Source organism: Drosophila teissieri, chromosome 3R, assembly GCF_016746235.2.
Source record: "Drosophila teissieri strain GT53w chromosome 3R, Prin_Dtei_1.1, whole genome shotgun sequence".
Taxonomy (NCBI): domain Eukaryota; kingdom Metazoa; phylum Arthropoda; class Insecta; order Diptera; family Drosophilidae; genus Drosophila; species Drosophila teissieri.
In genome coordinates, this window is record NC_053032.1 from 25,441,769 (window position 1) to 25,467,384 (window position 25,616).

General features: G+C 48.5%; 9 protein-coding genes across 9 annotated transcripts; 7 read left to right on the forward strand and 2 right to left on the reverse strand.

Annotated features, from left to right (window-relative positions):
- The first annotated feature begins 341 nt into the window (after positions 1-341).
- Positions 342-2,554, forward strand: LOC122620037 (neprilysin-4). The gene has a single exon (XM_043797309.1). The coding sequence runs from the start codon at positions 415-417 to the stop codon at positions 2,470-2,472; it is 2,058 nt and encodes a 685-aa protein (XP_043653244.1). The 5' UTR covers positions 342-414; the 3' UTR covers positions 2,473-2,554.
- A 244-nt stretch (positions 2,555-2,798) lies between these two features.
- Positions 2,799-5,069, forward strand: LOC122620035 (neprilysin-1). Its single transcript, XM_043797308.1, has one exon. The coding sequence runs from the start codon at positions 2,833-2,835 to the stop codon at positions 4,921-4,923; it is 2,091 nt and encodes a 696-aa protein (XP_043653243.1). The 5' UTR covers positions 2,799-2,832; the 3' UTR covers positions 4,924-5,069.
- A 389-nt stretch (positions 5,070-5,458) lies between these two features.
- On the forward strand, positions 5,459-8,196 carry LOC122620034 (endothelin-converting enzyme homolog). The gene is made up of 2 exons (XM_043797307.1): positions 5,459-7,723; positions 7,791-8,196. Exon 1 carries the CDS (start codon positions 5,466-5,468, stop codon positions 7,689-7,691), a length of 2,226 nt encoding a protein of 741 aa, XP_043653242.1. The 5' UTR covers positions 5,459-5,465; the 3' UTR covers positions 7,692-7,723; positions 7,791-8,196.
- A 7,889-nt stretch (positions 8,197-16,085) lies between these two features.
- LOC122620119 (O-glucosyltransferase rumi) lies at positions 16,086-17,590 on the forward strand. Its single transcript, XM_043797433.1, has 2 exons — positions 16,086-16,271; positions 16,331-17,590. The coding sequence occupies exons 1-2, from the start codon at positions 16,136-16,138 to the stop codon at positions 17,428-17,430; spliced, it is 1,236 nt and encodes a 411-aa protein (XP_043653368.1). The 5' UTR covers positions 16,086-16,135; the 3' UTR covers positions 17,431-17,590.
- LOC122620120 (O-glucosyltransferase rumi) lies at positions 17,584-19,029 on the forward strand. The gene is made up of 2 exons (XM_043797435.1): positions 17,584-17,792; positions 17,847-19,029. The coding sequence occupies exons 1-2, from the start codon at positions 17,675-17,677 to the stop codon at positions 18,926-18,928; spliced, it is 1,200 nt and encodes a 399-aa protein (XP_043653370.1). The 5' UTR covers positions 17,584-17,674; the 3' UTR covers positions 18,929-19,029.
- Positions 19,030-19,168: 139 nt separating this feature from the next.
- Positions 19,169-20,288, forward strand: LOC122620545 (mitochondrial ribosome-associated GTPase 1). Its single transcript, XM_043798056.1, has 2 exons — positions 19,169-19,413; positions 19,466-20,288. Exons 1-2 carry the CDS (start codon positions 19,215-19,217, stop codon positions 20,236-20,238), a joined length of 972 nt encoding a protein of 323 aa, XP_043653991.1. The 5' UTR covers positions 19,169-19,214; the 3' UTR covers positions 20,239-20,288.
- LOC122620546 (chromobox protein homolog 3) lies at positions 20,132-21,081 on the reverse strand. Its single transcript, XM_043798057.1, has one exon. It carries the CDS (start codon positions 21,005-21,007, stop codon positions 20,303-20,305), a length of 705 nt encoding a protein of 234 aa, XP_043653992.1. The 5' UTR covers positions 21,008-21,081; the 3' UTR covers positions 20,132-20,302.
- A 52-nt stretch (positions 21,082-21,133) lies between these two features.
- LOC122619751 (protein vreteno) lies at positions 21,134-23,774 on the forward strand. The gene is made up of 6 exons (XM_043796859.1): positions 21,134-21,515; positions 21,575-21,985; positions 22,049-22,865; positions 22,936-23,120; positions 23,178-23,371; positions 23,426-23,774. Exons 1-6 carry the CDS (start codon positions 21,211-21,213, stop codon positions 23,581-23,583), a joined length of 2,070 nt encoding a protein of 689 aa, XP_043652794.1. The 5' UTR covers positions 21,134-21,210; the 3' UTR covers positions 23,584-23,774.
- Positions 23,719-25,593, reverse strand: LOC122619752. Its single transcript, XM_043796860.1, has 4 exons — positions 24,643-25,593; positions 23,972-24,583; positions 23,859-23,912; positions 23,719-23,800 (listed from the first exon to the last, which is right to left on the reverse strand). The coding sequence occupies exons 1-4, from the start codon at positions 25,441-25,443 to the stop codon at positions 23,729-23,731; spliced, it is 1,539 nt and encodes a 512-aa protein (XP_043652795.1). The 5' UTR covers positions 25,444-25,593; the 3' UTR covers positions 23,719-23,728.
- Positions 25,594-25,616: the final 23 nt, after the last annotated feature.

The window sequence follows — 25,616 nt, forward strand, 5'->3', positions numbered from 1 at the left end:
TACAGGATGATGATGAGACGGCCCCAACCTTGGGCCCGGAAAAGCCATTAGCTCATTAACTATATATATATATATACATATAAGACTTGGAGCGCGGAGTGCGGCTACCTTGAAGGTCAAGTGCGAATACAGCCCACAGAACGCGATTATCAGAGGCGAGAGTGGGAGAAGTGTAGGAAAATGAGCACTCAAATTAGAATTTAAGAATATTAGGTCAGTGGCGCAATTGAGAGGCTGAGCAAATTCACTGCAACGGTTAATGGAACTAATTAACCAATCAAGCGGCGGTGGTGACGATAAGCCCCAAGTCAAGCTTCAAGTCAAAAATCGACGCATCTCTCGATTCCCGCTCAGTTTCGTTTCGGCAATCATTCGAATCACACGGAAAAAGTAGTTGCCCTCTTGCCGCAGATAATGGCCTCGCAACCGCTTGGACTCCTGCTGGGAGCCATCCTGCTTTCCATATGCGCCATCGATGCTTCAGTGCCTCATCCTTTGGCCGCCAACTATTCGATCGACATCCTGCGCCTGGCCAAGGCGGCTCACATCAAGGCCTATATGGGCGATGAGGAGCAGGCTTGCAACAGTTTCTACAACTATGCCTGCGCCAATTGGCCGCGTTTGCATCCCGCTCGAAAGTTGAAGACACGCACCAACTACCTGGAGGAGCTCCAGGAGCTGTATATCCGGAAGAGCGCCGATATGCTCAAGAGTGCGACCAGGGGAGCTGAGAACAGTGCCGATCGCCAGTTGAAGTACTTCTACGGCTCATGCCGCCTTCAAACAAATGACACGCGATCCGCCTTGAATACGCTGCAAAATGTGACGGATTTCCGGGGAGGTTGGCCAGAGATTCGTGTTGCCTCGTGGTATCAGTACGAGTACGATTGGCTGCAGGTGGTGGCGAATTTGAAGCGCAAGTTGGGCGTGGACATCTTCATAGGACTGGAGGTGGTACTCGACTACAAGGAGGAGAAGATGCACCGCTTGAAGATCGGTGCTCCCCAGTTTGCCATGTCACGGCGTCACTACGTCCATCCCCACTACGATGGCACTCGGGAACTGTACGAGCGTGCGATCGAAGATAAGTTGAAACTGTATTTCCCGGAACAATCGGCACACTGGAGGCAGCAGGTGGCCAGCCAAGTCGTCCAAATCGAGCAGCAGCTGGCCAAGGGATTGCCCCACAATCCAGCGCTCACCTTGGCGCAAACCACTCGCCAAAGGACCGCCGCTGAGATGAAGGCTGCCTATGGCAGCTATGTGGATGTGACCCGGTATTTGCAGATGATTTTCAACGACAACCTGTACATGGATGTGTATGAGACACCCGAGGATTACATGGCCAATCTGGTGGATGTGATAAGGGAAACGCCCAAGCTGCAGCTGGCCAACTATACCATGTGGAAGGCATTGGAAGCGTTGGATACCGCACGAGTGCCACCGTCCCAGAGAGCTGATATCTGGTGTGTCCAGCTGGCGCAGCAATACTTCCCCCATCAGCTGGAGAGCCTGTTCCATCGCAACTACAACCACATGCAGATGATCAATGAGTTGCAATCGACGTGGTCGGATATCAAGCGAGTCTTTCGCGAGGATCTGCAGGCCTCGGAGCGTCTGCTCTGGCTAACATTGGAGACCAGGCAGAAGGCCATCAGCAAGCTGGAGGCTTTGAAGCTGCACTTCCGGACCCACGACGACAACAAGTTGATTCGCCAGATGCACGGACTTAGTCTGCACATGGATAACTTTTACCCGAACCTGGTGAGCGTGCTCCAGTGGAAGACACAACGCGGCTTGGCCAAGTTGATGGCCGAACCGGTGGCCGAGGATGAAGTGTACAAGCTGCCGCACTACGAGATCCAGAAGAATCGCATCCAGGTGCCGATCACTTTCCTGCAGGCAAGATTCTTCTGGGATCCCGCCTATCCCAATGCCCTGAAGTACGCCACCTTGGGTGTGCTCCTCGCTCGCCAAATGCTCCACGGATTCGATGGCGTGGGCAGGCGTTACGATGCCTATGGTTATCAGAACAACTGGTGGGATCACACCTCGGAGAGTTCGTACTCCCGCCGTACCCAGTGTTTCCAGGAGCAGTACGCCATCTTTGTGGAGTACAAGGGTAAGCCGGTGCAGGACAAGGATCTGCTGCGTAGAATTGTAGCCGATAATGGTGCCCTGGACATCGCCTATCGCGCCTACCAACAATGGCTGAAGAATGCGGCCGAAACACCAGTTGTATATCAAAGGGAACGTCTGCCACTCCTCGGTCTTGACCACAATCAGATCTTCTATCTGGGCTATGCGCAGCTGTACTGCACCGACTATCCGGAATCTGTGGAGCGGTTCGATGAGCTTCCCGAGCAGCTGCGGATTAACACGGCGCTGTCCAATTCCCAACAGTTCGCCAATGCCTACGCTTGCTCCAGGGAGGACAAGCTGAACGCGCGCTTTAAGTGCACGCTCTACTAAGAGGAGAGTTATCCATCCATATCCCTAATATGTATCTATTAAACGAAGTTACGAAATAAAAGCATTTGTTGCACCTGTCAAACGTTTGATTGTGTTTTTCATTACCAAACCTTAAACCTTTCCAATAATGTACTTTAAAGAGCAACCAAGTTTGACATTACTGAAATAATTCCTTCATTACAGAAGCGCTTACAACATTCCAATCAGTTTCTGGAAGCGAATCTCTTTCTGTGCCCGCTTCACTCTCTTGATGTCCGATAACCCCAACTGACCCTTGGTCATATCAACTCGGACGCTCGGCAGCTGGAATGCGATTGCGAGTGGCGCAGGCAGTCGATAGCTTCACCGAGCTCCGGCAGCATGTCGGACCCGTGTTGGACGACAGTATTTTTATGGCTGCTCTGGCTGCCACACCTCCAGCTCAATGCCTTGGCTTCTGGCGAGGATCTACCGCCGCCTTTCCAGCGGATCTACCAATCGGAACAGACGGTACGACATTCGAAGGCTCATGAAATGGGCAGTCATGTGAACAAAAGCATCGATCCCTGTGTGGATTTCTACGCCTATGCCTGCGGCAACTGGAAGTCAACCCTGACGCCACAGGAGCAACTGCAGCAGCAAACGGATCGGGAGCTTCTGCTGCTCGTGGAGGAGGCTGCGAGGAGAGAGGATAGCGTCGTAGTGCGACAGGCCAGGGAGCTATTCAAGTCCTGCGTAGCGGCACAGGCTCACCAGGGCCAGCAGCAGCAGCAGTTCCTCAGCGAGTTCATCAGCCAGAATGGAGGATTTCCAGCTGTTCCCGGTTCCCAGTGGGCAGTGCATCACCACGATTACAATTGGCTTGGCGTGCTAGGTGGTCTAAGGCTACGCTATGGCATGGACATTCTGATTGGACTCCGAGTGGGCTATAACTATGGCAATGTAAATGAGAACAGCTTGTATTTGAGCGAACCCAGCACGTTGATTCCAGCCGAGCTGTGCACCCGGAATCGCTCAGATATTCGGGACTCCGTTTACGAACCCCTCGAGCAGCGAGTGGCATCCGAACTAAGTTCTTGGCTGGCATTGGGCCATGAGGAAGCCGCTCGTCTGGCTGCCGACATCCTCAGTTTCGAGCACGAACTATGTGGCGGTATGAAAGGTGGATCCTTTGAGTCCTGGGATGCTGAGGAGCAGCTCTACTTGGCCAACTACACCCGCAAAACGTTGCGTGAGTTCTCGAACTCGTTTGAACTAGATTTGGAATCATATGTGAGGGCCAGCTTTGGCCAGGATATCTACAAACCCGTTTACATGGCAACACCGGAATATTTTCGCCAACTTAAGCGCACTGTGTCTGCGCACAACATAAGTCTAGTGGCAAACTATATAATGTACCGTGCGGTGTCTGCTCTGAATTTCCCTCTGGACGATCGCCCACAGTTGAGGAAACGGGCGTGCTTGGAACGCACCAAGGAACTACTGCCCACGGCATTGGGGGAATTATATGCCCGCCAGTTTGGAGCTGAAGATAGCAGAGTACATTTGGACAACCTTTATGATACATTAAAGACGGCTCTGAGGCAAAGTTTGGGTGCGGAATGGCTGGTGGAGGGCAGCCAGCGGGTGGGTCAGGAGAAACTAAGGAACCTAAAGCTGCAGCTGCCCACCTACGAGCGTCCAGTGATACTCAAACTGCAGCTGGAACGCGGCAATTATTGGCCAAATCTCCGTCAGCTGTTGGGAGTGGTTCAGTCGCAACGAAACAATCGCCTCTTTGAAGAGTTTGTGCCCGCTCCCGCCGATCCCGTGGAGGCGTACGAGGCCAGGGTGCGACTGAGACCAGTTCAGCGACGTTTGGACATGGGATTGGCCCTGCTGCAGCCACCAGCCTACGATCCCCACTATGGCCATGCCATCCGCTACGCCACATTGGGCGTGAGGCTGGCGCAACAGTTGGTGATGGCTTTCGATGATCCGCATTGGTCGGTGGGTTTGCTCGAACGGGATAATTGGGATGGTCAAACCGCCTGGCAGTATCACATTCGCAGCAATTGCTTTGCCCGCCAGGTGGACAATTACTTGAGGTCCAATGCGAGTGCTACCACGCAACTGATCACGGACAGTGCCGCCATCAATGTCGCCTTTCGGGCGTATCTAAACTGGCTGGGTTTCCAGGAGCCGAACAACGACTTCACCAAGCTGACCAAGGAAACGCTGCCAGATCTTAACTACTCAAACACGGCTCTGTTCTTCCTAGCCTATGCCCAGCAGCATTGCAGTCTGGAGGAGTTTCGAGCCAGGGACGATCAAGGAACTCCAGAAGGATACCTCTACAGTGTGCGACAGAACCACACCTGGACTCGCCTGCTTGTAAACGGACCTTTGCGAAACTCAGCCGAGTTTGCGAGTGAGTTTCGGTGCCCCATTGGATCACCCATGAATCCTGCAACCAAGTGCATCATATACTAGCAATAATTGGATTCAAAACTACTCTAAAATATACTGCATTTCACTTATTGAATAAATAAAGCATTTGTGTTGATGGGAAAAATTGGCTTTTAAGAAAACTAGCTTCTAACAACTAACGTTGAATAAACTGCATATCTAAACAATAATTGTTGTCTGCTTGGAATAATCTACATTTATAAATCGTTTTGATTTACTGCTGCTGGCAGTCTATACTACACATCGGAAATGCTTCCCTGTCTGGGAGAAATTGTAAACCTTCTCGGGCCAATGGATTACAACATTTGCTAGCTTGATAGCAGGAGAACCTTGTCACCAAGCGAATGGTGTTGTTTTGCTGCCAATGCCAAGTTCTCGGTTGTCGAGGCCGACTTTGTTTACTTCTCTCGCGGATCCCAGAGCCTCAGTGGGTGCGATAACCCCCAGGGACTGAGAGCAAACTTGACCCAGTTCTCCCAGGTTCAAGCCCAGCCAGGAGAAGCTTCCGATTCGCAACATTATCAAGCCTCCACACCCAACAGTTCAGTCGATTTTTCAACGCCAAGATGAGAGCTACCAGAAGCGCTTGGTTGGGCTATCTGCTCGATGTGCTGATCCTCTTTGAAATCCAACATTGCCATGTGACCGAAGGCCGACAGAACCATATGAACCGCATGCAGATGAGTGGAAACTTCCCAGACTCGCGTGAGGAGCAACTGGTGCGCCAAAAAATAGCGACAGATGTGCAAAAGTATATGAACCTGAGCGTCGATCCCTGTACGGATTTCTTCGAGTACGCCTGCGGTCAGTGGGGCCGTTATCACAAGCGCCAGCTTCGTCCGGATGAGTTGTCCACTGCCCAGCAACTGATGGAGTCCAAAATCTCGGAGCAACTGCAGCAGCTCCTCACCCAACCACTGCCACCGCAACATCATCCGAACGGATATAGTGGACCCAGCATGACGAATGTACGAAAAGTGCGAGCTTTCTACGAATCTTGCGTCGCAGTGGAGGCGAATGCCGGTGAGAGACGTCGTTTTCTTATGAAGATTCTCAAGGATAATGGAGGATTACGCAACGTGCCCAACTCCAACTGGCAGCACAATCGTCAGTGGGTGCAAACACTGGGTGAACTGAGAAGGAACTACGGATTGGACATACTTTTGGGTCTGGAAATCGATCTGAATCTGCAGACCATGAAGGGGAATAGCATCTACTTTGGTGAGCCCAAGCTGACCATCATTCCAGCGGAGCACTGCAATGCCTTGGCCACGCGAGGAGCTCAAGTGCGAGATGAGGTCTACGAGCAGGTGCAGCAGCAGGTGACGGAGAACTTTCGTGATTGGTTTGGCATGGACACCGGCGAGGCGGCTAGATTCGCCGGAGATATTATCCGTTTCGAGTTTGAGCTGTGCAAACAAATGGGAGAGCAGGATATTCAGAAGCCAGAGGAGGAATTGCCGCCCGCCATGCAGGCCCAAATGTACGGCGCACGCCCGCGAACTGGTCAAGAGCGGCTACGGCGCCAGAAAGTGGGTATGACCCTGACCGAGCTCACCAGCGAGATGGGCAATCACTTGGACTTCAAAATGTTGATTGAGGTCATCCTAGAGAGTCAGTACCCATCCCAAGTCTATCTCCGTTCGCCGGAATACGTGAAACATGTGGTGAGGACTGTTAAGGCCAATAACCGCATCACCGTTGGTGGCTACATCATATACGTGGCCCTGAACGAACTCAATCAGCCGCCGGAGGAAGCACCTTCACAACGTGCCCGCCAATGCGTCCAGGTGACGCAACGTCTCTTTCCCCAAGTTTTGGGTGAGATGTTCCAGCGCCATGTACAGCGCGATAATGCGAAACATGATCTGGACGCCGTGTTCAGCGATGTGATCAAGGCGCTCGAGGAGCAGTTCCACGTGGAATGGATGGACGAGAACGATCGCAGGGCGGCCAGAGCCAGACTGTCGCAATATCGAGTCTCCCTGCCGGATTACCAGAGTTTGGACCTCGCCGATTTGCAGTTCCAGAAGTCGGAAGACTACTGGCGCCGTTTGGAGATCGCTCTAAAGTATCGTTCCCATCAGCAGTTCGAGGGCCTCAGGGGCAACGATTTTGGCCAGGATACAGACGGCCTGGATGCATTCGAGGTGCGAGCTGCTTTATCGCCACGCCAGCAAATGATCCTGGTTGGTTGGGGTCTGCTGCAGGCGCCCTACTACAATTACTACTACCCCAAGTCACTGAAGTATGCGTTATTGGGCCAGCGTATGGCCAGTGCATTGGTTCAGGCATTCGATGACGAGGGTTGGAACCATCATCCACAGGCGACGTCCCAGTGGAATGAGCTGACCATGTCGGGGTACCGAAATGCCAGCGAGTGCCAGCGGTCTCAGTACAGCAGTTACTTGTACAACGAACCCGGCGAGTTTCGCAATGCCACCAGGCTAAGAGAGATTATAGCCGATGGCAGCGGCCTCAACTTGGCCTTCAATGCCTATTTGGCTTGGCTGGAGCAGCAGGATCACAAGCTGCGTCCACTGCTGGCGAAGGAAACGCTGCCGGAGTTGAATTTCACCAACACCCAGCTGTTCTTCATATACTTTGCGCAAACGCGCTGCTGGGCAAAGGACAACCAGGAGGCCATCCTGGACTCGATGCCTCTGATGCAGCACACACCGGAGAGATGGGATGTCAATGGGCCGCTCAGCAACTCCGCGGAATTTGGACGGGAGTTCGGTTGTGCCCTGGGCACACCGATGAATAGTGGAGACAAGTGTTTGGTTTACTGATGATGACGAGGCGGAAATAAAATACTTGGAAAGTAAGTCAAGAGAGTGGAGTTTCTGATTGAAGTGTGGTCAGTAGGATGCCAGTTTTTTGTTTTGTAGGTGGATATATACAAACTTATAAAAGCTCGCATTTACTGGAAAAAACAGATATCTTTAAAAAGGTAATACGCAAGGCCCCTCCAGTTCTCGCTGTCTCACAGTTTTTGTGTCAATCGAAGCTCTCGAGGGCAGAACGACGTGTCTGCAGCCTGGGCTGGGTTTTAAGCACTCGAGCACGCAGCGCTCCATTCAAAGCGATTCCGTAAGAGATATGGCCACTCGTTAGTGCCCATCCATCGGATGTGGGCAGATGGGCAGATGCCTCGACCTTGAACCGCCTGTCAATCGATTGCCCGTGGCCATATGAGGCACACGCATTTCCGCTCGGTTTAATGTTAAGCTTACCTGCAATGACACAAGAATTGAGAAGCATTATTAACAATATTCAACAGAGGTTGGGCAAATAAAACAGAAACAATATACAATATAAGCGGAATCATGAGGCACTTTTAAATGAAGTAATCATTGTTCAGACGACATTGGCTGAACCTTTTTATTGAGCTTAATTTACTGATTCACCTTTGCTGATCTCAATTGTAAATACAGTTAAATTGTATGCAATTCTTTTTTGACTTAGCAAAGCTCATTGAATTCGTGTTCCATTCTATATATTAGAATATTATATATAGCGACCCATTGCAGTCAAGCATCGCATTGGCTCCAAATGGAGCGGAAGTGCACCATGGCCTCTTGGAGCGTATCATCAATTACAGCTAAGCAAAATGCAAAAACGTCATACAATTTTTCGTCTCAATGCGTCATGGGAGACACAAAGACTATGGCTATTAATTATAATGGTGGAAGTTTTGTAACCGCTTTGAAAGGCATGCGAAAAAATGAGAAAACCAAAAACCTAATAAAACGAACCCGCAAAGTAATTTTCAATTCACATTCGTAGGAAAAAGATGCCATGGTCTCGGGTATATCATTACTGGCACCACAAAAACAAATGGGAAAAATGTTCGCACAACGGCCATAAAGTGTCGCGGAATACCAGCCAAATGACTGCCCTCTCTGCCCCCTCTCTGCCCCCAAAATCCCCAACGATTCCCACATAGCCCCACCGGGCACCTTTAAGTATCTTGCTTCCCCCACAATTATCTGACTTTGGCGAGACAAGAGCCATCAAAGCGGCGTCTTCGGCTTTGGGTTTGTTGCCGGCTAATCAGCGAAAAGAGAAAGAAATGCAAGATACGGAAGCTTTGGGGAAAGCCAATAACAATAATCACCAGATAATCCATAAAAAGTAACGATGCAAAAGGGGCTTTTCATATGGTAATCAAAAGGTTGGGTTACTCAACTGCCAGCGGTCATTTAGGTTCACTGAGTTTTGTCGACCTAAAGAATCTTAAATCTTAAACTCCAACGCACTTAAGCGGATTTCATACAAAAAGGTGCGGTTTCCCTTGGATCCTTTCCGGTTTCTAGGTATTTTTGGAAAGCAACCTAATGAAGCGTTATCTACGGACACAATGGTGTAGATTGTGCATAGCTTATGCAACATAATTCCACGCTATCAACGCAGGCAAAGTCTCTTAAGGCCCATAAATTTGACAACGCAACCGAAACTTAAATGAAAATGTGAGAAAAATACCCAAAAACTGCAGCGAACAACCAATGAAATCAGCTCGCGAGTCCATTTGATTAATCAACTTTACAAAGTCCCCAATAAATCAGACGCAAGTATTTAAACAAGACAGACGCTAGGCAAATGACCCAGTTTCCTGCCCCCCATCCATCTATCCACCCATCCATCCATCCATCTATCCATTAGACTGTCTGCCCGTGGGTCTTGGGTCTTCGAGTGGCATTACCAATCTATGCCAAGTGACTCCAACAAAGCTGGCGGACTCCAAAGACGCCGGACTACCGATTCCCCCGGGCACGACTGCCTGTGTTCCCCTTTTTTATAAATGTTTGCGGAGCGATTCAATATTTCATTCACACATGTTTAACCCAAATTCGAAAATGTCTTTGCATTAGTTGCATAAAAACAAACACTAAGTGGTTCTACACATGTCGAGCGGCATTCCAACAAATTGATCTTGAATGTGGCCAAGAGAACAGATCGAAACACAGAAACAGTTCAATGAATGGCCAGCAGGTGTGCCTGCTGGGGAAATGGGGAAATTCTTGTCGAATAAATGAAAACTCTGTGCGGGCAGTAAGAGTGATGATATCCAAACAACACTTGACGGCGTGGACTGGTTTCTGATATCTTAACCACCATACTTAACGCATAGACAGACAGGTAAAGGGAGACACTCTCGTATATCCTATGGAATCTGGGCGCAAACACTTTTGTAATTTAAAACTGTTTACGTTATATGCCCAAGACAACAGCAGTCGTAGTAGTTTCTCGTGGAGAAACGAGAGCGAAGCTTGGGGAACTCACATATCTCAGATATCTCTGCACATACTCGTATTGCTTCAGAGTTATTATTATATCTCTGCGGCAACTTCGCATGTGGGCGACGCCTCTGGGTTGTCATATATGGCCTCCATTTATTCACAGTGCATATGTACGGGTTATAAATACTTTACATGCGACTTTGGCAAGCCATAAGTAATGAAATTTATTTCGCAGTCAATTGAATTCTTGCTCACAGTAGGCATCTTGGAGCCTAGGTGCGCCCATATTCGGATTTGTCCAAAACAATTTGTCATTATTCTAAGGCATTATGACAAGTGAGTATGTGAATAAGTGAATATATGTCATGCATATTGCTCATTAGTTTGGAATCTTTTATATAAGAAGTTCTTGTGTTACAAGTTTAGATAATGGTACCAGGAGATAATAACTCTCATATGTATGTTAAACGAACTCCCAGTTTCATCCACTGTCTTATCAATCTGCTCTCAAAAATATGACAAATACTGTAGAACGGTAGGTCCAATGTAGTATTATTGTCCAGAAAACCCAGATCTGGATCACAATTCGTATAGAGTGGGTTATTTGAGTTATGGTAGCTCGATTGACTTTTATGTACATAATATGAGACAGGCACAGGAAGTTTTTTCCAGTGCGCTTCTATCTGACTACTACTGAAACTCAATAAATACTGCATACGTGGTTAATTAACGTGAGCCATCGGAGTGCAATCTTTGGGGGTGTTCCAGGGGCACTGAAAACCAATAAATAAGGGCCAAATGGGTTCGCCTGGCTGAAAGTTTTCCGGCTCAGAGGGTGGCCAATATTCATATCGCGTCCGCCGCATGGAACATGGAACAACCCTCTTCCGCCAGCTGGCAGATATGGCCACGACATGGCCCCTTGGATTCCAGACTACATCTTGCAGGGAGTGAGTGGGCCAGTGACTCAGTGGCGATTCATTCTGGTGCGGAATCAATTGCACACAGCACGCCAAAGAAAAGTATCTGCGGGCAAAGGTAGCGTGTCAAGGAAACGGGGCTGGAACACTAACACCCACCACCCACCGCCCATTGCCCCTTTTCCCCCTTGACAATCAGCTGAGAGGCGGAAAGAGAGCAGCGCCCTCTCTCTCCGGAAAATCGATTTTCCAAAACAAATGCAAACTTGTGGCTGCCTTGGCTGCTAAATTTTGGCAAATAAAAACGCATTTACCTTTGGCAAACGTAAATCTCCGTCAATCCAAGCAGGAATATCCACTGTAGAAGCACATAGAGTGACTGTATCCATTATATAGTATATACTGTGGCTTTGTTTCAGCGATAAGGCGCAAACAATTGATAATTAAGTAATGCACGAAACAAAACACAGAGCTGAGCACTCGGCGAGAACAGTGATTCAATTTGGTTGAACAAAATATTCACTGGGAGCTCAATAGCTCCATATAAGAACTATTTCGAAATGCACCCTATATACGCACTGCTGGAAATGGGAAATGTGAAATGGGAAATGGGAAACTCAAGCCCGGAGAGAGCTGCTGGAGCTGCTGCCCTTTGAGTGGGTGTGGTGAGTTTTCCCAAGGCGCTGCCTTATCGATTTCGTAATTAGTCGCGTGAATATGAAAAGCAAAACAATTGCCAAATCATAACCGCGTTATGTTTATATATATATGGTTCCACGCACTTGAATATAGAACTGTCCATATATGTATTTGCCACCAAATTCGATTCCGCAGTGGGATACACACACACGATTAGGCGATTTCCGACCCAGCCACGAACCACGAGCCCCTCAGCCGCCGAGCAAAGTGAGCAAAGTGAGCAGGCACAGTCAACCGTCGACCGTCGATGTGTGGCGCTGCCTTGTAACTCATTGGGGCGCTCGGCTCGGCGCGCCGCTCACTCCGCCTGCTATGCTGGCGCTGCTTGCTGCTTGCCGCGCAGCATAAAGCAGCGGCGGTGGCAGAGGCAGCGGCAGAGGCAGAGGCAGAGGCATCTACCCCCGAGCCAGTTGCACACAGTGGGCCAACTCTTCCAGTCACGAAGGGCTAGACAAGCAAGCCAATGGCCCAATTTTTGTTAAATTCTGTAGAAAAATTACAATATTCGGAGGAAGTTATTCAATTATACCAAATATTCATACACGGTTGTTTAAAAAAATGGCTAAAATTAAATAATTATTAGCCCATCCAGCTGCAATTCCAAAATGGAAATATTCAACATAATGAAGTAAGGGGAAAATGACTAGAACTTCTAAAATAATATAATTTCTCATTATATTAGTCAGTTGAACTTGCTTAAACAAACTAGCTTGTGTCATACATTCATCTTCTATCTCTCCTGATGTTACAAAGTACATTTCCTGCCATATACATTCCGCTTATTTGCTTAGCTTACTTTTCTAAGTTATTCAAATTGATTTGGAATTATTGTTTAACAAACGCATTCTTTCATTCCCAATCTACACAGCAAACAATCCCACTGATAGAGTATTCAAGTCAAAAACAGGGTATTTAGAGAGCGATATTCAGCGCGAGGCGGAGAGCCCGAGCACAGCCAGAAAACTGGAGCAGCATGCTCGTGCTGATAGCCAGCCGACTGCTCCGGCTCCGTGACACAGAGCCCATGACCAGATCCGGTGCATTAGCTGCACACATGTGGCGCCGTGGTGTGCGTGCTGATAAGCGGGACGGAGTATCGAATCGTGCGCCCGCCGATCAATAACCCAGAAAGTAAACAAAGCCAACTGTCGATCGGTCACGCATGCGCCCGAAAAACCCACTGAATTACTACCAATCGCATTTGGCCCACTGTTGGCCATTGACCAATTGGTTAACTGGTTTCTCTCGTGCGGGAGAAGTTAAGTGACAATCCAAGACGATCCGCATTCTATGCAGATTAGAGTCGCCGCCAAAGTCAAGCGATTTTCCAGCTGCGAGCGCAGGAAACTCGTTCCGTTCCGTTCCGAGGTTAATGACACAAACAGACGGCGTATACATTATTATATTATTAATGCAGTTGCAGTATCGACCATTAGCTAACAATCCCCCACAGATGAGCTAATGATGTACGAGCGGCCAGTCAGCGGGCACGCAATATAATCGCACCAAAAAATTATCTACGGACCGCCAGTTCCGGAACATCAAAGAATTCCAAAGAAGCTGACACAGCTGGACATGCGATGCGCAGCGAAATGGATATAGTTTCAGTCTCCGGCAGAAGAAAGTGTGTGGAATTGAATTAACAAGACGGTAACAATTTCTGAACAAAGCGGCATTAGATCTGGAAAGTATAGCGACTTTAAAAAGCTCTTAAAAACCATCTCTAATTCATGGGCTTACGTATAAAATAGAGCTATAAACGTGTTAGAAAATCGTGCCAAACTTATATGTATATTCATCTGAATCCAGGAGTTTCAAGGAGCATGTCAAAATAGCAGCCCAATTGGACGACTAGCCCAACCCTGAAGATAACAAAATTCAACACACCTCGCGGCGGTCGAGTTGCCGCTTTGGAAAAGCGATTTTCCAATGCGCAGGCGCACTCTTCGGCCAGGAAATTACGGAAAAATGTGAGAGGGAGAAGTTTGGGAGCGAGAGCAGAGCATAAATGAAAATGTGTTACAACCAATTGGCTGGCATAAAGGTAAGGAATCTGCATAAACTGCCTATGCCACGTTTGTGATGAATCATCTGGTTGGGTTAGGCATGCCACATTTCATGTGAAATGCAAGTGGGAGTGGGAATGGTAGTGGGAGTTGGTGGAAATGGGTGGTTCTTGGACGGGGGTTGGAGGCAATTGCCTGGCCAAAGGAGTACATAATTGATGTAGGGGCCGGACTGCCAGACAGCGTGACTGCGGCTAATGGCAGCTGTTTGAGCTGGCCACCGACCATTTGGCAGACGTTCTGCGTTCTACTGGAAGCAGTCTTCGATTATTATCTATAATCAACACAAGAAGTTACGACAAACGAAACGACTTCCGGCATTACACAAACGCGTAAGGTTGCCCAAAATGGAAATCAATCGAGTCATTAGAAGGCGAGGGTCTTCTACACGCTACTGAAATGCAAATGATTTGAAGTTTTCCTACCAAGAACCATTGATGGGAAACGATAGTCGCATCGATACGTTTGAATGCGCAGCGATTTACGTGTGACTTCGGTTCCAAAAGCTTGATTATGATCACATATATTTCCATAAACAAAGCGAAGCTTTAGTCAGCAACAAGCTCGAATTACTGCGTTTGTTTCTTTTCGTTCGTTTTCAGTATTTCGATATGGGGTTCCAAACGAGTTTACCGAAAAGACCTCAAAGATATCCAAGTTATTTCTTAGTCACTGCAAGGCACAGATACAGTGCAACTTCCGTAATTTCACTTTAAGATTAAGATATCATACTTTTCTTCTATGCTACTTCCTCTATTGTTATGACAAGTGGACTATTTTGAACTGCTTGTATTTATTTGTATATAAATGATATAGTTTCTATGAAATTCTTTTCTGTACAATAAGAAACCATTGAAACGGTTTATGTACCATTGGAAAATGATCTCTAGAAATGTTTTAGTGCTACGGAAGTGGGCCTGCGCTCCAGAACTCCAGTGGAGCACCTCGCTCGTGGCCAGCGGTAATTATCAAGTTAAAAACTCAACACTAATTAGTCAGGTGCTTGGCTGGGCGGGCGGGCGCAAGGGGGCGGGGCAATGCGACCCTAGGTCGCGGACCGAAAGCAAAAAGCCATTATAGCGCCGTCCAATGTGAAAACGAAAGCGATATGGCGATTTTTCGGCGGGCAGGAAAATCGGCCGCTGGATGGGAAACGAAACGAAAATCAAAGTCGAGAGACGAGAGACGATAGACGAAAAGCCCAGGTGGAATGCGGTGGAATGGGAAACTGGAGCTCTCGAAAGCAATCCAAATGCCAGGTAAATTAAATCGCAGCATCAGCGGCGGTAGCAAATCAACTTAATGACGATGGCTGGCAACTTTTCCGACTGTTTTTTTTTTCATCTATTTTTTCTATTTTTCTTTGTATTTTATCTGGCGATCGGTTCGTGAGGTGAAATGAATTTAAGTTGCCTTTTTTTCTACCAGCCACAATAAAGGGGCTAAAAAATCGATGAGTGCTCAATTAACTGTTATTCGTAGTACGCCCACACTCACACTCATACACGCACAAACACAAATAAATAACAGTACATGTATTACCTTTTTCAGTTGAACTTTTGGTGGCTTTTTGGCAATAGTCTCAACAAAACAACATCGTTTTTGCAATTGGGCCACTCCCACTGCGATTTTTTCGTTGCCAATATTACAATCCGAGCTTTAGTTATATGGCCACCACTGTTAAATACAATTTACTTTTTGCAGTTATGTCAACTTCTCTCTTTCAGCGCGGCGTCCTTTGTTGTTGTTCCTGTGTTGTTGTCGTTGCAAAATTGTTCGTGTAAATTATGTACAATGGTGGTTGTTTCTGGTTTGCAGGTGGTCTAAAACACTCGCGTTCGTTGGGTTTACGTGGTTTCGATTGCACTGGGTGCCGCACGCATAATTTGCAGTTTGCAAATCGTCGTTTTCGTTTGTAATTTGGCTATTGGCTGGATTTAACACGGAGAAAACTTTCGACGTTTCTTGTTGGTTTTCTTATAATGGTTGGAGCGGCCAGTGTGTGCACACGGCGTGAAAAAAGTAAAACTCTGCGAACAGTTACGCGCTTAGGGTGACCATCACATGGCTGGCCATGCAAAATGATGGTTACTACCGTAGGGCTTTGCCTGCAAATGCAGTAGCATGGTCTTCCTAAGAAAGTAACAGTTGAATCACTGCTTTGCTGCCAGGGTTACCAGGTACTGAGAGTAAGAAAAACAATTATCTTCCCCATTAATAATGGAAATATCGATAGCTTTGCTTTGATTTGGCAACCCTATTGCTGACGCCGCAATCAAAGGCCATAAATTTGTTTACTTCCAAAGAAATGCTGATAAATCATATATTAATCGGATTATTAGTTAGTTTTGTAAGAACAGGATGTGCAGAAGATGACGGGCTTTGCAGTGCCGATCAAAAATCCTGCGGGCAAAGTGAACCAGAGCGAATAAACGAGGGTGAATGTAAGCAACTTGTTTCCGGCTTTGATTATATTCGATTTTAACTACTCCCCTTAATTTAGTTAGCTTCAAAATACGTCGCCAGATCGAGAAAGCTAACGCCGACTACAAGCCGTGCAGCAGTGATCCCAAGGACAGCGACTGCTCCTGCCACGCGGATGTCTTGAAGCGGGATCTCGCGCCCTACAAGTCAACAGGTGTCACCCGGCAGATGATCGAGAGTTCCGCGCGATACGGCACCAAATACAAGATCTACGGACACCGCTTGTACCGGGATGCCAACTGCATGTTCCCAGCCCGCTGCGAGGGCATCGAGCACTTCCTGCTGCCGCTGGTGGCGACGCTGCCCGACATGGACCTGGTCATTAACACCAGGGACTATCCGCAGCTGAACGCGGCGTGGGGAAACGCGGCAGGTGGTCCCGTGTTCTCGTTCTCCAAGACGAAGGAATATCGCGACATCATGTACCCAGCGTGGACATTCTGGGCCGGAGGACCGGCCACCAAGCTGCATCCTCGTGGCATTGGACGCTGGGATCAGATGCGCGAGAAGCTGGAAAAGCGGGCTGCAGCTATTCCCTGGTCGCAGAAACGTAAACTGGGCTTCTTCCGCGGTTCACGCACCTCCGACGAACGTGATTCTCTGATTCTGCTCTCGCGCCGCAATCCGGAGCTAGTCGAAGCTCAATACACTAAAAATCAGGGCTGGAAGTCACCCAAAGATACCCTGGACGCACCGGCCGCTGATGAGGTGTCCTTCGAGGGCCACTGCAAGTACAAGTACTTGTTCAATTTCCGCGGTGTGGCCGCCAGTTTCCGGCTGAAGCATTTGTTCCTCTGCAAGTCGCTGGTCTTCCATGTGGGCGACGAGTGGCAGGAGTTCTTCTACGACCAACTGAAGCCCTGGGTGCATTATGTGCCGCTCAAGAGCTACCCCAGTCAGCAGGAGTACGAGGATATCTTGTCATTCTTCAGCAAAAACGATGCCCTGGCCCAGCAGATCGCCCAGCGTGGATACGACTTCATCTGGGAGCATCTGCGCATGAAGGACATGAAGTGCTACTGGCGTAAGCTGCTCAAGCGATATGTGAAGCTGCTGAAGTACGAGGTGAAGCCGGAGGATCAACTAATCTACATTGGGCCTAAAAAGGATGAGCTGTAGGGATGGGAAAGCCAACGCATTTAAAATGGTATTAAGTTTAGCCACTTACTACTTTGTATTAAGTTGCTTAGAGCAACATGAATCTCTTCGTCCGCATTCCATGTATTTTTTAAGTCCAAGTTGTAAAGGACTTCTCGAATATTTTTCTGTTTAAAGAAGGCATTTATACAAAGCCATTTGTTTTAAGACTCAAAGTTCACAATATATTTCGAAAAAAAAATGTAAATTCTCTTTGATTTTAATTATGACCCAGCCAAGGATATGTCTTTTAGTTGGAGCCCTACTTCTTTTCTGTACCAGTTTTTCGTGGTGCGCCTCCAAGGAGAAATGCACAGCCATCGAAGACAACCCGACCTCAAATAGTTAGCGCAATATAATATCTTTAAAGCAATCTGTTAATTATATGTATCCTCCAGCCAGCTACGACTTTGTGCCGCACATCCTGCAGGCCCTGGCAATCTACCGACCATGTGAGCCCGGGGACCCAAAATGTCTCTGCCATGCCGCGACCATACAAAAGAATTTGGAGCCGTATGTGGACAAGGGTATAACTCCAGAGATGATGGCGCAGTCTAAACGATTGGGCACTTTGTACCAGATAATCCGTGGACGCATCTATCGCCAGCAAAACTGCTTGCATCCCAAGCGCTGTGCCGATGTGGAGGACCTGCTCATGGACGTGGCCAGCGATGTGCCAGACCTGGAATTCGTTCTCAATGTACGCGACTGGCCCCAAGTGCACTTTCTATCAGGCTTAAGTGGTCCGGTATTTTCCTACTCCATCACGGCGCGTCACCTGGACATCATGTATCCGGCATGGTCGTTTTGGACCACCACGGGTCCCAACCTGCAGCACTATCCCCACGGTGTGGGTCGCTGGGATTGGATGCGGAAACATTTGGCAGCCAGAGCGTCGGAGATGCCATGGCATGCCAAGCGTCCTATTGGTTTTTTCAGGGGCTCGCGTTCCTCGGCAGAACGCGATGGTCTGGTAAGGCTTTCCCACAGGCGTCCAGACCTGGTTGATGCCCAGTACACGCTCCCAGCGACGGACGCCGATCCCGCCGAGAAGATGCCTTTGGACGAGCACTGCCGATTCAAGTATCTGTTCAATTTCCGTGGTGTGGCCGCCAGTTTCCGGCTGCGGCACATACTGCTCTGCCGCTCGCTGGTGCTCCATGTGGGCGACCAGTGGCAGGAGTTCTTCTACAGTCAACTGACGCCCTGGGTGCACTACGTTCCCGTGGCCAGTGACGCCGACGTGGAGCAGCTGGCCGAGTTGATTCTATATCTGCGTGAGCACGATGATCTGGCGGAGGAGATTGCGGACAGGGGACAGCAGTTCGTGTGGCTCCATCTCCGCATGGAGGATGTGCAATGCTATTGGCGTAAGGTACTCCAGGAATACGGAAAGTTGCTCACTTATAAAGTGCAGCGGGAGCCGGGCCTTCTCGAGGTGTCCAACAAGAAGGCGGTGCAGCTATATCGCGGCAAATAAACTAATTACAAATCCTATCTTTTTAGTTATGTAATAAACAAAGTGCTTATATCATATCATATCATATCATATCATATTATATTATATCATTTAAAAATCTGTTTAATTCATTTTAAATTCAATTTTAAATCAGCCAGTGTTTCCACACCCATTAGCTTAGGGACCATACTACCCACTAGTGTAACCACTCAACCTTCTACAGTTCTTGGGCAATTGTTACGTCACTGGCGAACAGCTGTTTAAAAGTTTTGATTCGGATTCGATAGCACTACATGGATTCCGCATCATGGCAGCGCAGCTGAATCCATTCCGCAACGCCTTCCGGCTGCCGGCCAAGCAGCGCATCAACTGGTTTCCCGGCCACATGACCAAGGGCATGCGGCAAATCCAGCAAAAACTGCGAAATGTGGACTGCATAGTCGAGATTCACGATGCACGCATCCCATTGGCGGGCAGAAACTCCCAGTTCTTTGACACAATCACCGGTGGGTAGGTCGACAACCATAAGCTACCACTTAATAAGCATATATTCCGTAGGAAGTGGCGTTAAACCGCATATTCTGGTCCTGAACAAGGTCGATCTCCTGGGCGCCAAACAGCAAAAAGGCGTGCTCCAGCAACTGAGGAGGCAGCAGCCCGAACTGCAGCACATCCTGTTCACCAACTGCAAGGATCAGCGCAACCACGGCGTGCTGGACATCCTGCCCTTGGCCACACGCCTCGTGGGCGAAAGCAGTCGCTTCAATCGCGCCCAAGCAGCCGAGCACAATCTGATGATCATCGGAGTGCCCAATGTGGGCAAGAGTTCCGTGATCAATGTCCTGCGCAATGTGCATCTGAAGAAGAAGAGTGCCGCTCGCGTGGGGGCCGAGGCGGGCATAACTCGCTCCGTCGGCGAACGCATCAAAATCCAAGAGAATCCGCCGGTTTACATGATCGACACACCTGGTATCCTCCAGCCCTCCATTAAAGATGATGAAATGGGCATGAAACTGGCCCTGGTGGGCTGCCTACCCGATCACATTGTGGGCGAGGATCTGATAGCCGACTACCTGCTGTTCTGGCTGAATAGCCACCGCAAATACGACTACGTGGAGAAGCTAAAGCTGAGCTCAGGACCCAGTGACAACATCAGCGCCGTGCTGGCGGAGTACGCGCATCGGGAGGAGCTGTTCCACAAGGTCAAGCAATACGACGGACGGGTGGAGGTGATGACAAATTTATTGGCGGCCGCGCGAAAGTTTATTCACTTCTTTCGCTCCGGCCAGCTGGGTCACATAAATCTGGACGAACCCAGTGGTTACAGATAGCTTTACATACGCATTAACTTAGGGGCTAAGATTAAACACTGAACAGTCGATTCTGTTTGAGTTCTCATTGATTTTCAGCCATGGGCACATCGATGGCAATGTCGCCAACGCCGGGCACTGGAATCGAGTACGAAACGCTGGCCAGATCGTCGGGATCATCGGCGAGATCCATGGGCGTATGGTGCTGAGGCACCTGCTGGTCCACCTGGGGCGCCAATCCACCCAGATGTCCGGCCTGATCTACCTCCGACGGCACCTCGGCGGGCGCACTGCCTATGTGCGGATAACTGGTGCGCGAGGCCGCCAAACGCAGCTCCTCCGGCACGCCCTTCATTCGGAGCGCAATGTGCCGGGAGTAGGGCGCCATCTTCTGGAAGTAGGCAATCAGCATTTGCGGATCCTTCTCCGCTACCTGAGCCGATGGCACCAGGTCGAACTCATCGCAGAATTGCCAGCGCACCAGGTACTTGATGTCGCCCGTCACATCTGTGGCGCCCACGATCTCGGCCAGCTCCAGGCCGCGTTCGTAGCCGCGCAGCTTCTGGATCTCCTCGCACTTGGGCTTCTTCTCGCCGCGCTTCTTCGACTTGGCACGCGACTCCTCGAATTTCTGGATGAGATTCGGGCAGTCGCAGTTCTCCTCCGGTTCCCAGGTGTTGTCCGCCGACGTGTAGCCGCGCCACTTGATGTAGTACTCCACCTTGCCGTCGCTGGTGATGCGCTTGTCCATGATGCGCTCCACCACGAAGTTGGGCTCGTTTTTAACCATTTTTATTGCGTTTTTCTACGATTGTTTACAATATTTAAAATTGGCTTCGTTTTTCCACTTGCTAGTGTGACCGTTTGTTGGTTGTTTAATTATACCTACCTAAGTTCATCAACAGTTACAAGAGCACAACATACGAAGCGGGCACACTGGAAATCCACGCGCTTGCAATTTGAAACCAATTGAAATTTTAAAGCTCAGGTGCGATGGAATCTACGGAGGACGAGTGGTGCGCATTCAATCCGATGGCCAAGGACTACTACGAGGAGGGGGGCAACCAGTACACTAATGAATCCGGCCAGAATCTGATCGATGAAGCTCCTGTGCCGCCCAAGGATGAGAAGGAGCAGCGGGTCGCCAAACAGGCGAAGTATCCATATTTGGTGGTGCCCAAAAGCAATCCCTATGTGACCGAAAAGATGCTGATCAACTTCTTTGGGCGTGCGCTCATCAAGGAGATGGAGTTCCGCCGCATGTCGCGCGTTTACTTCATATACTTTGAAAATATCGGGTGGGTTTCAAGCACATTCGTTGGTATTTCCATATTTCCAGCAGATGAACCTTTTCCAGATCCCTGGAGGCGGCGCGACAGCGAGTGGAGCGTTATCCGAACCTGATCAAGTGCGTCACTGGTCGGCTGCAAAAGGAGCATGACATTAACATCGAAGCGGTGACTTCCAAGGAACCGATCCCAAAACCAGGTCCAGCCATTTCGCCCACCGAACGTACAGCAGTGAATCGCAACAGAGACGTTCCCGTCTCGAGCGGTGAACAAAAACATCCGGAGTTCTTGCGTCCACCGCTGGTAACCAAAGCTGATTACCAAATAGGTTCGTTGTTGGCCACCAATGATGCCACTAAACGCTATCTCAATGTCAAGTATGAGTTCACCCTGGAGCGCCACGATGTCTACACGCTCAAGGATGAGACAAGGATCCCGCAGGTTACACTGCACTTTCGTTCCGGTAGAACCATTCCAGTGTTAGTATAGCCAAGTGGTCACCTGTCCCTTATTAGCTAACCACTATAGTTTGTTCCACTTAGGACAACGGTTGCTGCTCCTGAAGAGGATAAAACGGAAACCCTGCTGGAAGATGGCGTCAGCAAGTGCGTGGTGTGCCAAAACTGGACGGACACTTTTTGCAAGCTATGCAAAATGCCCTTCTGCGACGCCTCCTGTTTCGCTGATGTGGCAGAGCAGCACAAGCAAACTTGCGGCAAGGGCGAGATACTTAAGCTCGACGAAAAGGTGGGCCGAAAGTTCCCGAAACCCGGTTTGCCACCGTCCGGATCGAAAGTAAGGATTACTGCATTCGAGCAGACCAACGTGGTCTATGTGCGCTCAGCCGACATTCAGGTTGATGTCGCCTATTACACTGTGCTCATGGAGGTAATGATGCTGGGCAAAAGTGCCTCCAAACTGCAGAGTGGGCCACTCTGCGGACAAATTGTGCTCTACAAGTTCGAGGGACACATGTCGCGCGCCTTGGTGCTAAACGTGGATGATCCCAAGGATATCTATGTGGTGGGCATTGATTTCGGAAGTGTGGAAGTCACGCAGCTGGATGATTTGTATGAATGCAGCTCCTATCTAGCAGGTTTGCCCTGTTATCCCGTTGCCGTAAAATTACGCGGAGTTCCTAGGCGCTTTGTGGGTCCCAACATAAGGGAAATCATGTACGAACTGGATCAGTCCTTAGTTTTTGATATGAAGTACTCGAAACGCGAGTACGACTTCAGCAAGGGCTTGCAAATCGTGGTGATGACGGAGATCGACATTAATAGGAGCCTCAACCGCCTGTTCAAGACCATAATAACTCCTGTGGAGCCGTCTGTGTCGGATCTGGGATTCAAAGAGGACGTAAGCCGCCACTTTATAATCGCCAAATATCCAATTTTCATTGGTAATTATTTAATTTATTTGGTTTTAGTGTCTTCCATATATTCCTCTGAGCTTTGGAAAGAACATCGAAGTAGTTGTCATGGACAACACATTCCTAAAGTGCGGCTTCGTCTACTGCACCTCCAGAGATCTGGCCTACGAAGTATCCAAAATGCAGCGCGACATACAGGAGTATGGCGAAAAGATTGCCAAGTGCGCAACCTTCGCACCGCCGTAAAGTTACTCGCCGTTTCCTTTTACTCATTTATCTAACGCCCTCATTTCATTTAGGTTAAATGAGCTTTGCATAGCTAAGTACGAAGGTAAATGGAGCCGTGGACTCTCTGTAGAATTAATGGGTGATGGATATCCCAGCATTTTGTTCATTGATTACGGAAACATAGTGCCGACCCATGTCACCGACATTCGTCCATATCCGCCGCAGTTTATCTTCCCCATAATGACCACACAGCTGGATTTGATTGGTAAGTAGGTTCTTCAAGGATAATGATATTATCTTTATGACTGCCTTTTCGTAGGTGTGCCTGAGCAGCCCACCAATGAGCAGATCGAATGGCTGGAGCATTATTATCCCACTGGGACCGGCATTACTTGCAGCGAGATCATTTACTGTAAGGAAAACAATACCTATTCCACTCGCATTGATAAGTTGCAGGAGCTCTTAAGTTTGGACTAATTTCTCAAAAGCTAGCTTGCGCGAAATACTTAAGAACCAATAATTGCCAAATAGAGGACAAATCTTCCAGGGTAACCAAATTCCCAAGATATAAGTATCTTGTCTAAGAATGGAATTCTAACGTTTTTTAATGTATTTTAGTTGTTCAAGTTTTCACCTTTATTTGCTTTGAATAAACCTGTTGAATACAATCCAGACTATCCGAAATAGCAGTTTCCTGTAAATTCACATTGAGTTGCGTGAATAAAGTTGGAAAATTGTATTACAAATCTTACCTCAAAGAAATCACAGTCAAAAGGTGGCTCAATTTTGGTCCAGTCTGCCAGATTCTATGAGTTACAAAAGTTATTAGTGGTTAATCAATAAGATAAGAACTGGAAGTACTCACAATAGTGGCGCTTGGTATAAGTTGGCTTTGGTAATTGCGAAGATCTTCAAGAGAATCATCATCTGCCATTCGGGCCATTTGCCTATGGAACTGCAACTCCTCCTGAGAACCACCAGCTGTTATGAGAGTGTATATTGTGGTGTCCATTGCACCAACATCCAGCAGCTGGTTGGCGTGCTCCCTGGCGTTGTGGTTATAAATAATTAGGTGTTTGCAGCGGAGAGCTCGAAGCTCCAACAAGTCACTAGTGAGAATTAAGCCAACCATTGGCTCCCCTTCCGCAAGAGAATTAAATAAATCCACCTTTTGGGGACCATCTAGTTGCGCATGGTCTAAACTATAACTTTGGCAGTAGCCCCTAACCAGGGTAAGGCAATCCTCACTGTTTGCCAATATGCAGCATTTCTCTCCTCGCTCCGCCACTAAATTGTCCAGCATCACGTGTAGAAACTCGAACTTGGCGGCGTCGTAGAGTCCCATGTCTGACCACGGTGGTAGCATGGAGTCTAGCACCTCCATTATTTCCTGAAACTCTGTTTTCTTGCCTAAAGTTTTTAGGAGCACAGGATGATCGCAAACAATTTGCACCATTTCTTTCAGCAATGGCGATTCCTGAAATACATATCTGAATTGTATATAGGTGTGGATTAAATGGACTGAATGCTTCTTACCGCCTTGCAAGTTTCTGCATATTCTGAAAGAAAAAGTAGTATTCTTTTCTGTAGTTCAGCTGGAGTTAGTAGACACAGATATTCCGATTGTGTGAACTCCATGGAGGGATTTTCTTTCTTCAAAGAGTTTTGATTAAACATTTTATTCTCCATCGAAGTGCCGGAAGAGGGGTCTTTATAAGGTACATGTTCCATTTTATGTTGGATGATTTCCGAAGGCGATGGACTCTGTGCATCCGCCTCGCGCTTGATCTTCTTGAGCAGATGGGACTGGAAGGGAGCACTGGTTGCAGGAGATGGCGATGTGTCTGCATAACCATTCTGGGCATCTATTTTCTGGCACCAATTGGCTATTTCCAGCTGGCGCTGTGTAAAGCACTCCTCCACAGTTTTAACCTCCTCCTGAACCTCCACATCCCTGCTGCCCACTTCCAGCTGATCGTTCTCTCGGAGTTCCCGCTGCTTAAAGTATGTCATGGTGTCCACCACCTTGCCGGTGTCATCCTTTAATGTTATCACGGATCCAGTGACCACCAGGGTGCCGTTGCCAGTCCACGTCTTGTGCTTTTTGGTGGTCTGATTGCGCCAGAGCACATGAAAGATGCGGCTGTCTTTGAGGGGATTCTCGCCTGCCTTGAGTGCTCGAGGTCCCAGGCTTTGGGAGCCCCCTGAGGTGCCCCACTCGCTGGGTAGACTGCTGTTGTTCCAGGAGCAGGGTGACTGTGGCTCCACTTTCAGATGCGGATCTTCATTTCCTCGCTTTGCTGCGGGGCGCATGGACGGGACCTTGGAACGCCGCATTGGGGATGAAGCTTACTAGGCGGGCATGGGTTGTAGGGTTCACTGGGTATGAGGTATTCTCCCTGATTCTGCTATATGCATATGTAAATGAAAATAATAATAATAAAAAAAAAGAAGGCGCAATCTGTTTTCAAGCCACATAGAAGTGTGGCCAAAGTAATGAACTGCGAAGG

Excerpts from the sequence above, each read along its gene's own strand:
- LOC122620037 (XM_043797309.1), top strand. The coding sequence starts at position 415 with ATGGCCTCGCAACCGCTTGGACTCCTGCTGGGAGCCATCCTGCTTTCC.
- LOC122620035 (XM_043797308.1), top strand. The coding sequence starts at position 2,833 with ATGTCGGACCCGTGTTGGACGACAGTATTTTTATGGCTGCTCTGGCTG.
- LOC122620034 (XM_043797307.1), top strand. The coding sequence starts at position 5,466 with ATGAGAGCTACCAGAAGCGCTTGGTTGGGCTATCTGCTCGATGTGCTG.
- LOC122620119 (XM_043797433.1), top strand. The coding sequence starts at position 16,136 with ATGCTGATAAATCATATATTAATCGGATTATTAGTTAGTTTTGTAAGA. Across the intron at positions 16,272-16,330 it reads GCGAATAAACGAGGGTGAAT|TTAGCTTCAAAATACGTCGC; the intron begins GTAAGCAACTTG and ends CCCTTAATTTAG.
- LOC122620120 (XM_043797435.1), top strand. The coding sequence starts at position 17,675 with ATGACCCAGCCAAGGATATGTCTTTTAGTTGGAGCCCTACTTCTTTTC. Across the intron at positions 17,793-17,846 it reads AGACAACCCGACCTCAAATA|CCAGCTACGACTTTGTGCCG; the intron begins GTTAGCGCAATA and ends TGTATCCTCCAG.
- LOC122620545 (XM_043798056.1), top strand. The coding sequence starts at position 19,215 with ATGGCAGCGCAGCTGAATCCATTCCGCAACGCCTTCCGGCTGCCGGCC. Across the intron at positions 19,414-19,465 it reads GTTCTTTGACACAATCACCG|GAAGTGGCGTTAAACCGCAT; the intron begins GTGGGTAGGTCG and ends TATATTCCGTAG.
- LOC122620546 (XM_043798057.1), bottom strand. The coding sequence starts at position 21,007 with ATGGTTAAAAACGAGCCCAACTTCGTGGTGGAGCGCATCATGGACAAG.
- LOC122619751 (XM_043796859.1), top strand. The coding sequence starts at position 21,211 with ATGGAATCTACGGAGGACGAGTGGTGCGCATTCAATCCGATGGCCAAG. Across the intron at positions 22,866-22,935 it reads ATCTGGGATTCAAAGAGGAC|TGTCTTCCATATATTCCTCT; the intron begins GTAAGCCGCCAC and ends ATTTGGTTTTAG. Across the intron at positions 23,372-23,425 it reads CACACAGCTGGATTTGATTG|GTGTGCCTGAGCAGCCCACC; the intron begins GTAAGTAGGTTC and ends GCCTTTTCGTAG.
- LOC122619752 (XM_043796860.1), bottom strand. The coding sequence starts at position 25,443 with ATGCGGCGTTCCAAGGTCCCGTCCATGCGCCCCGCAGCAAAGCGAGGA. Across the intron at positions 24,584-24,642 it reads ATGCAGAAACTTGCAAGGCG|GAATCGCCATTGCTGAAAGA; the intron begins GTAAGAAGCATT and ends TATGTATTTCAG. Across the intron at positions 23,913-23,971 it reads TTATACCAAGCGCCACTATT|AATCTGGCAGACTGGACCAA; the intron begins GTGAGTACTTCC and ends TGTAACTCATAG.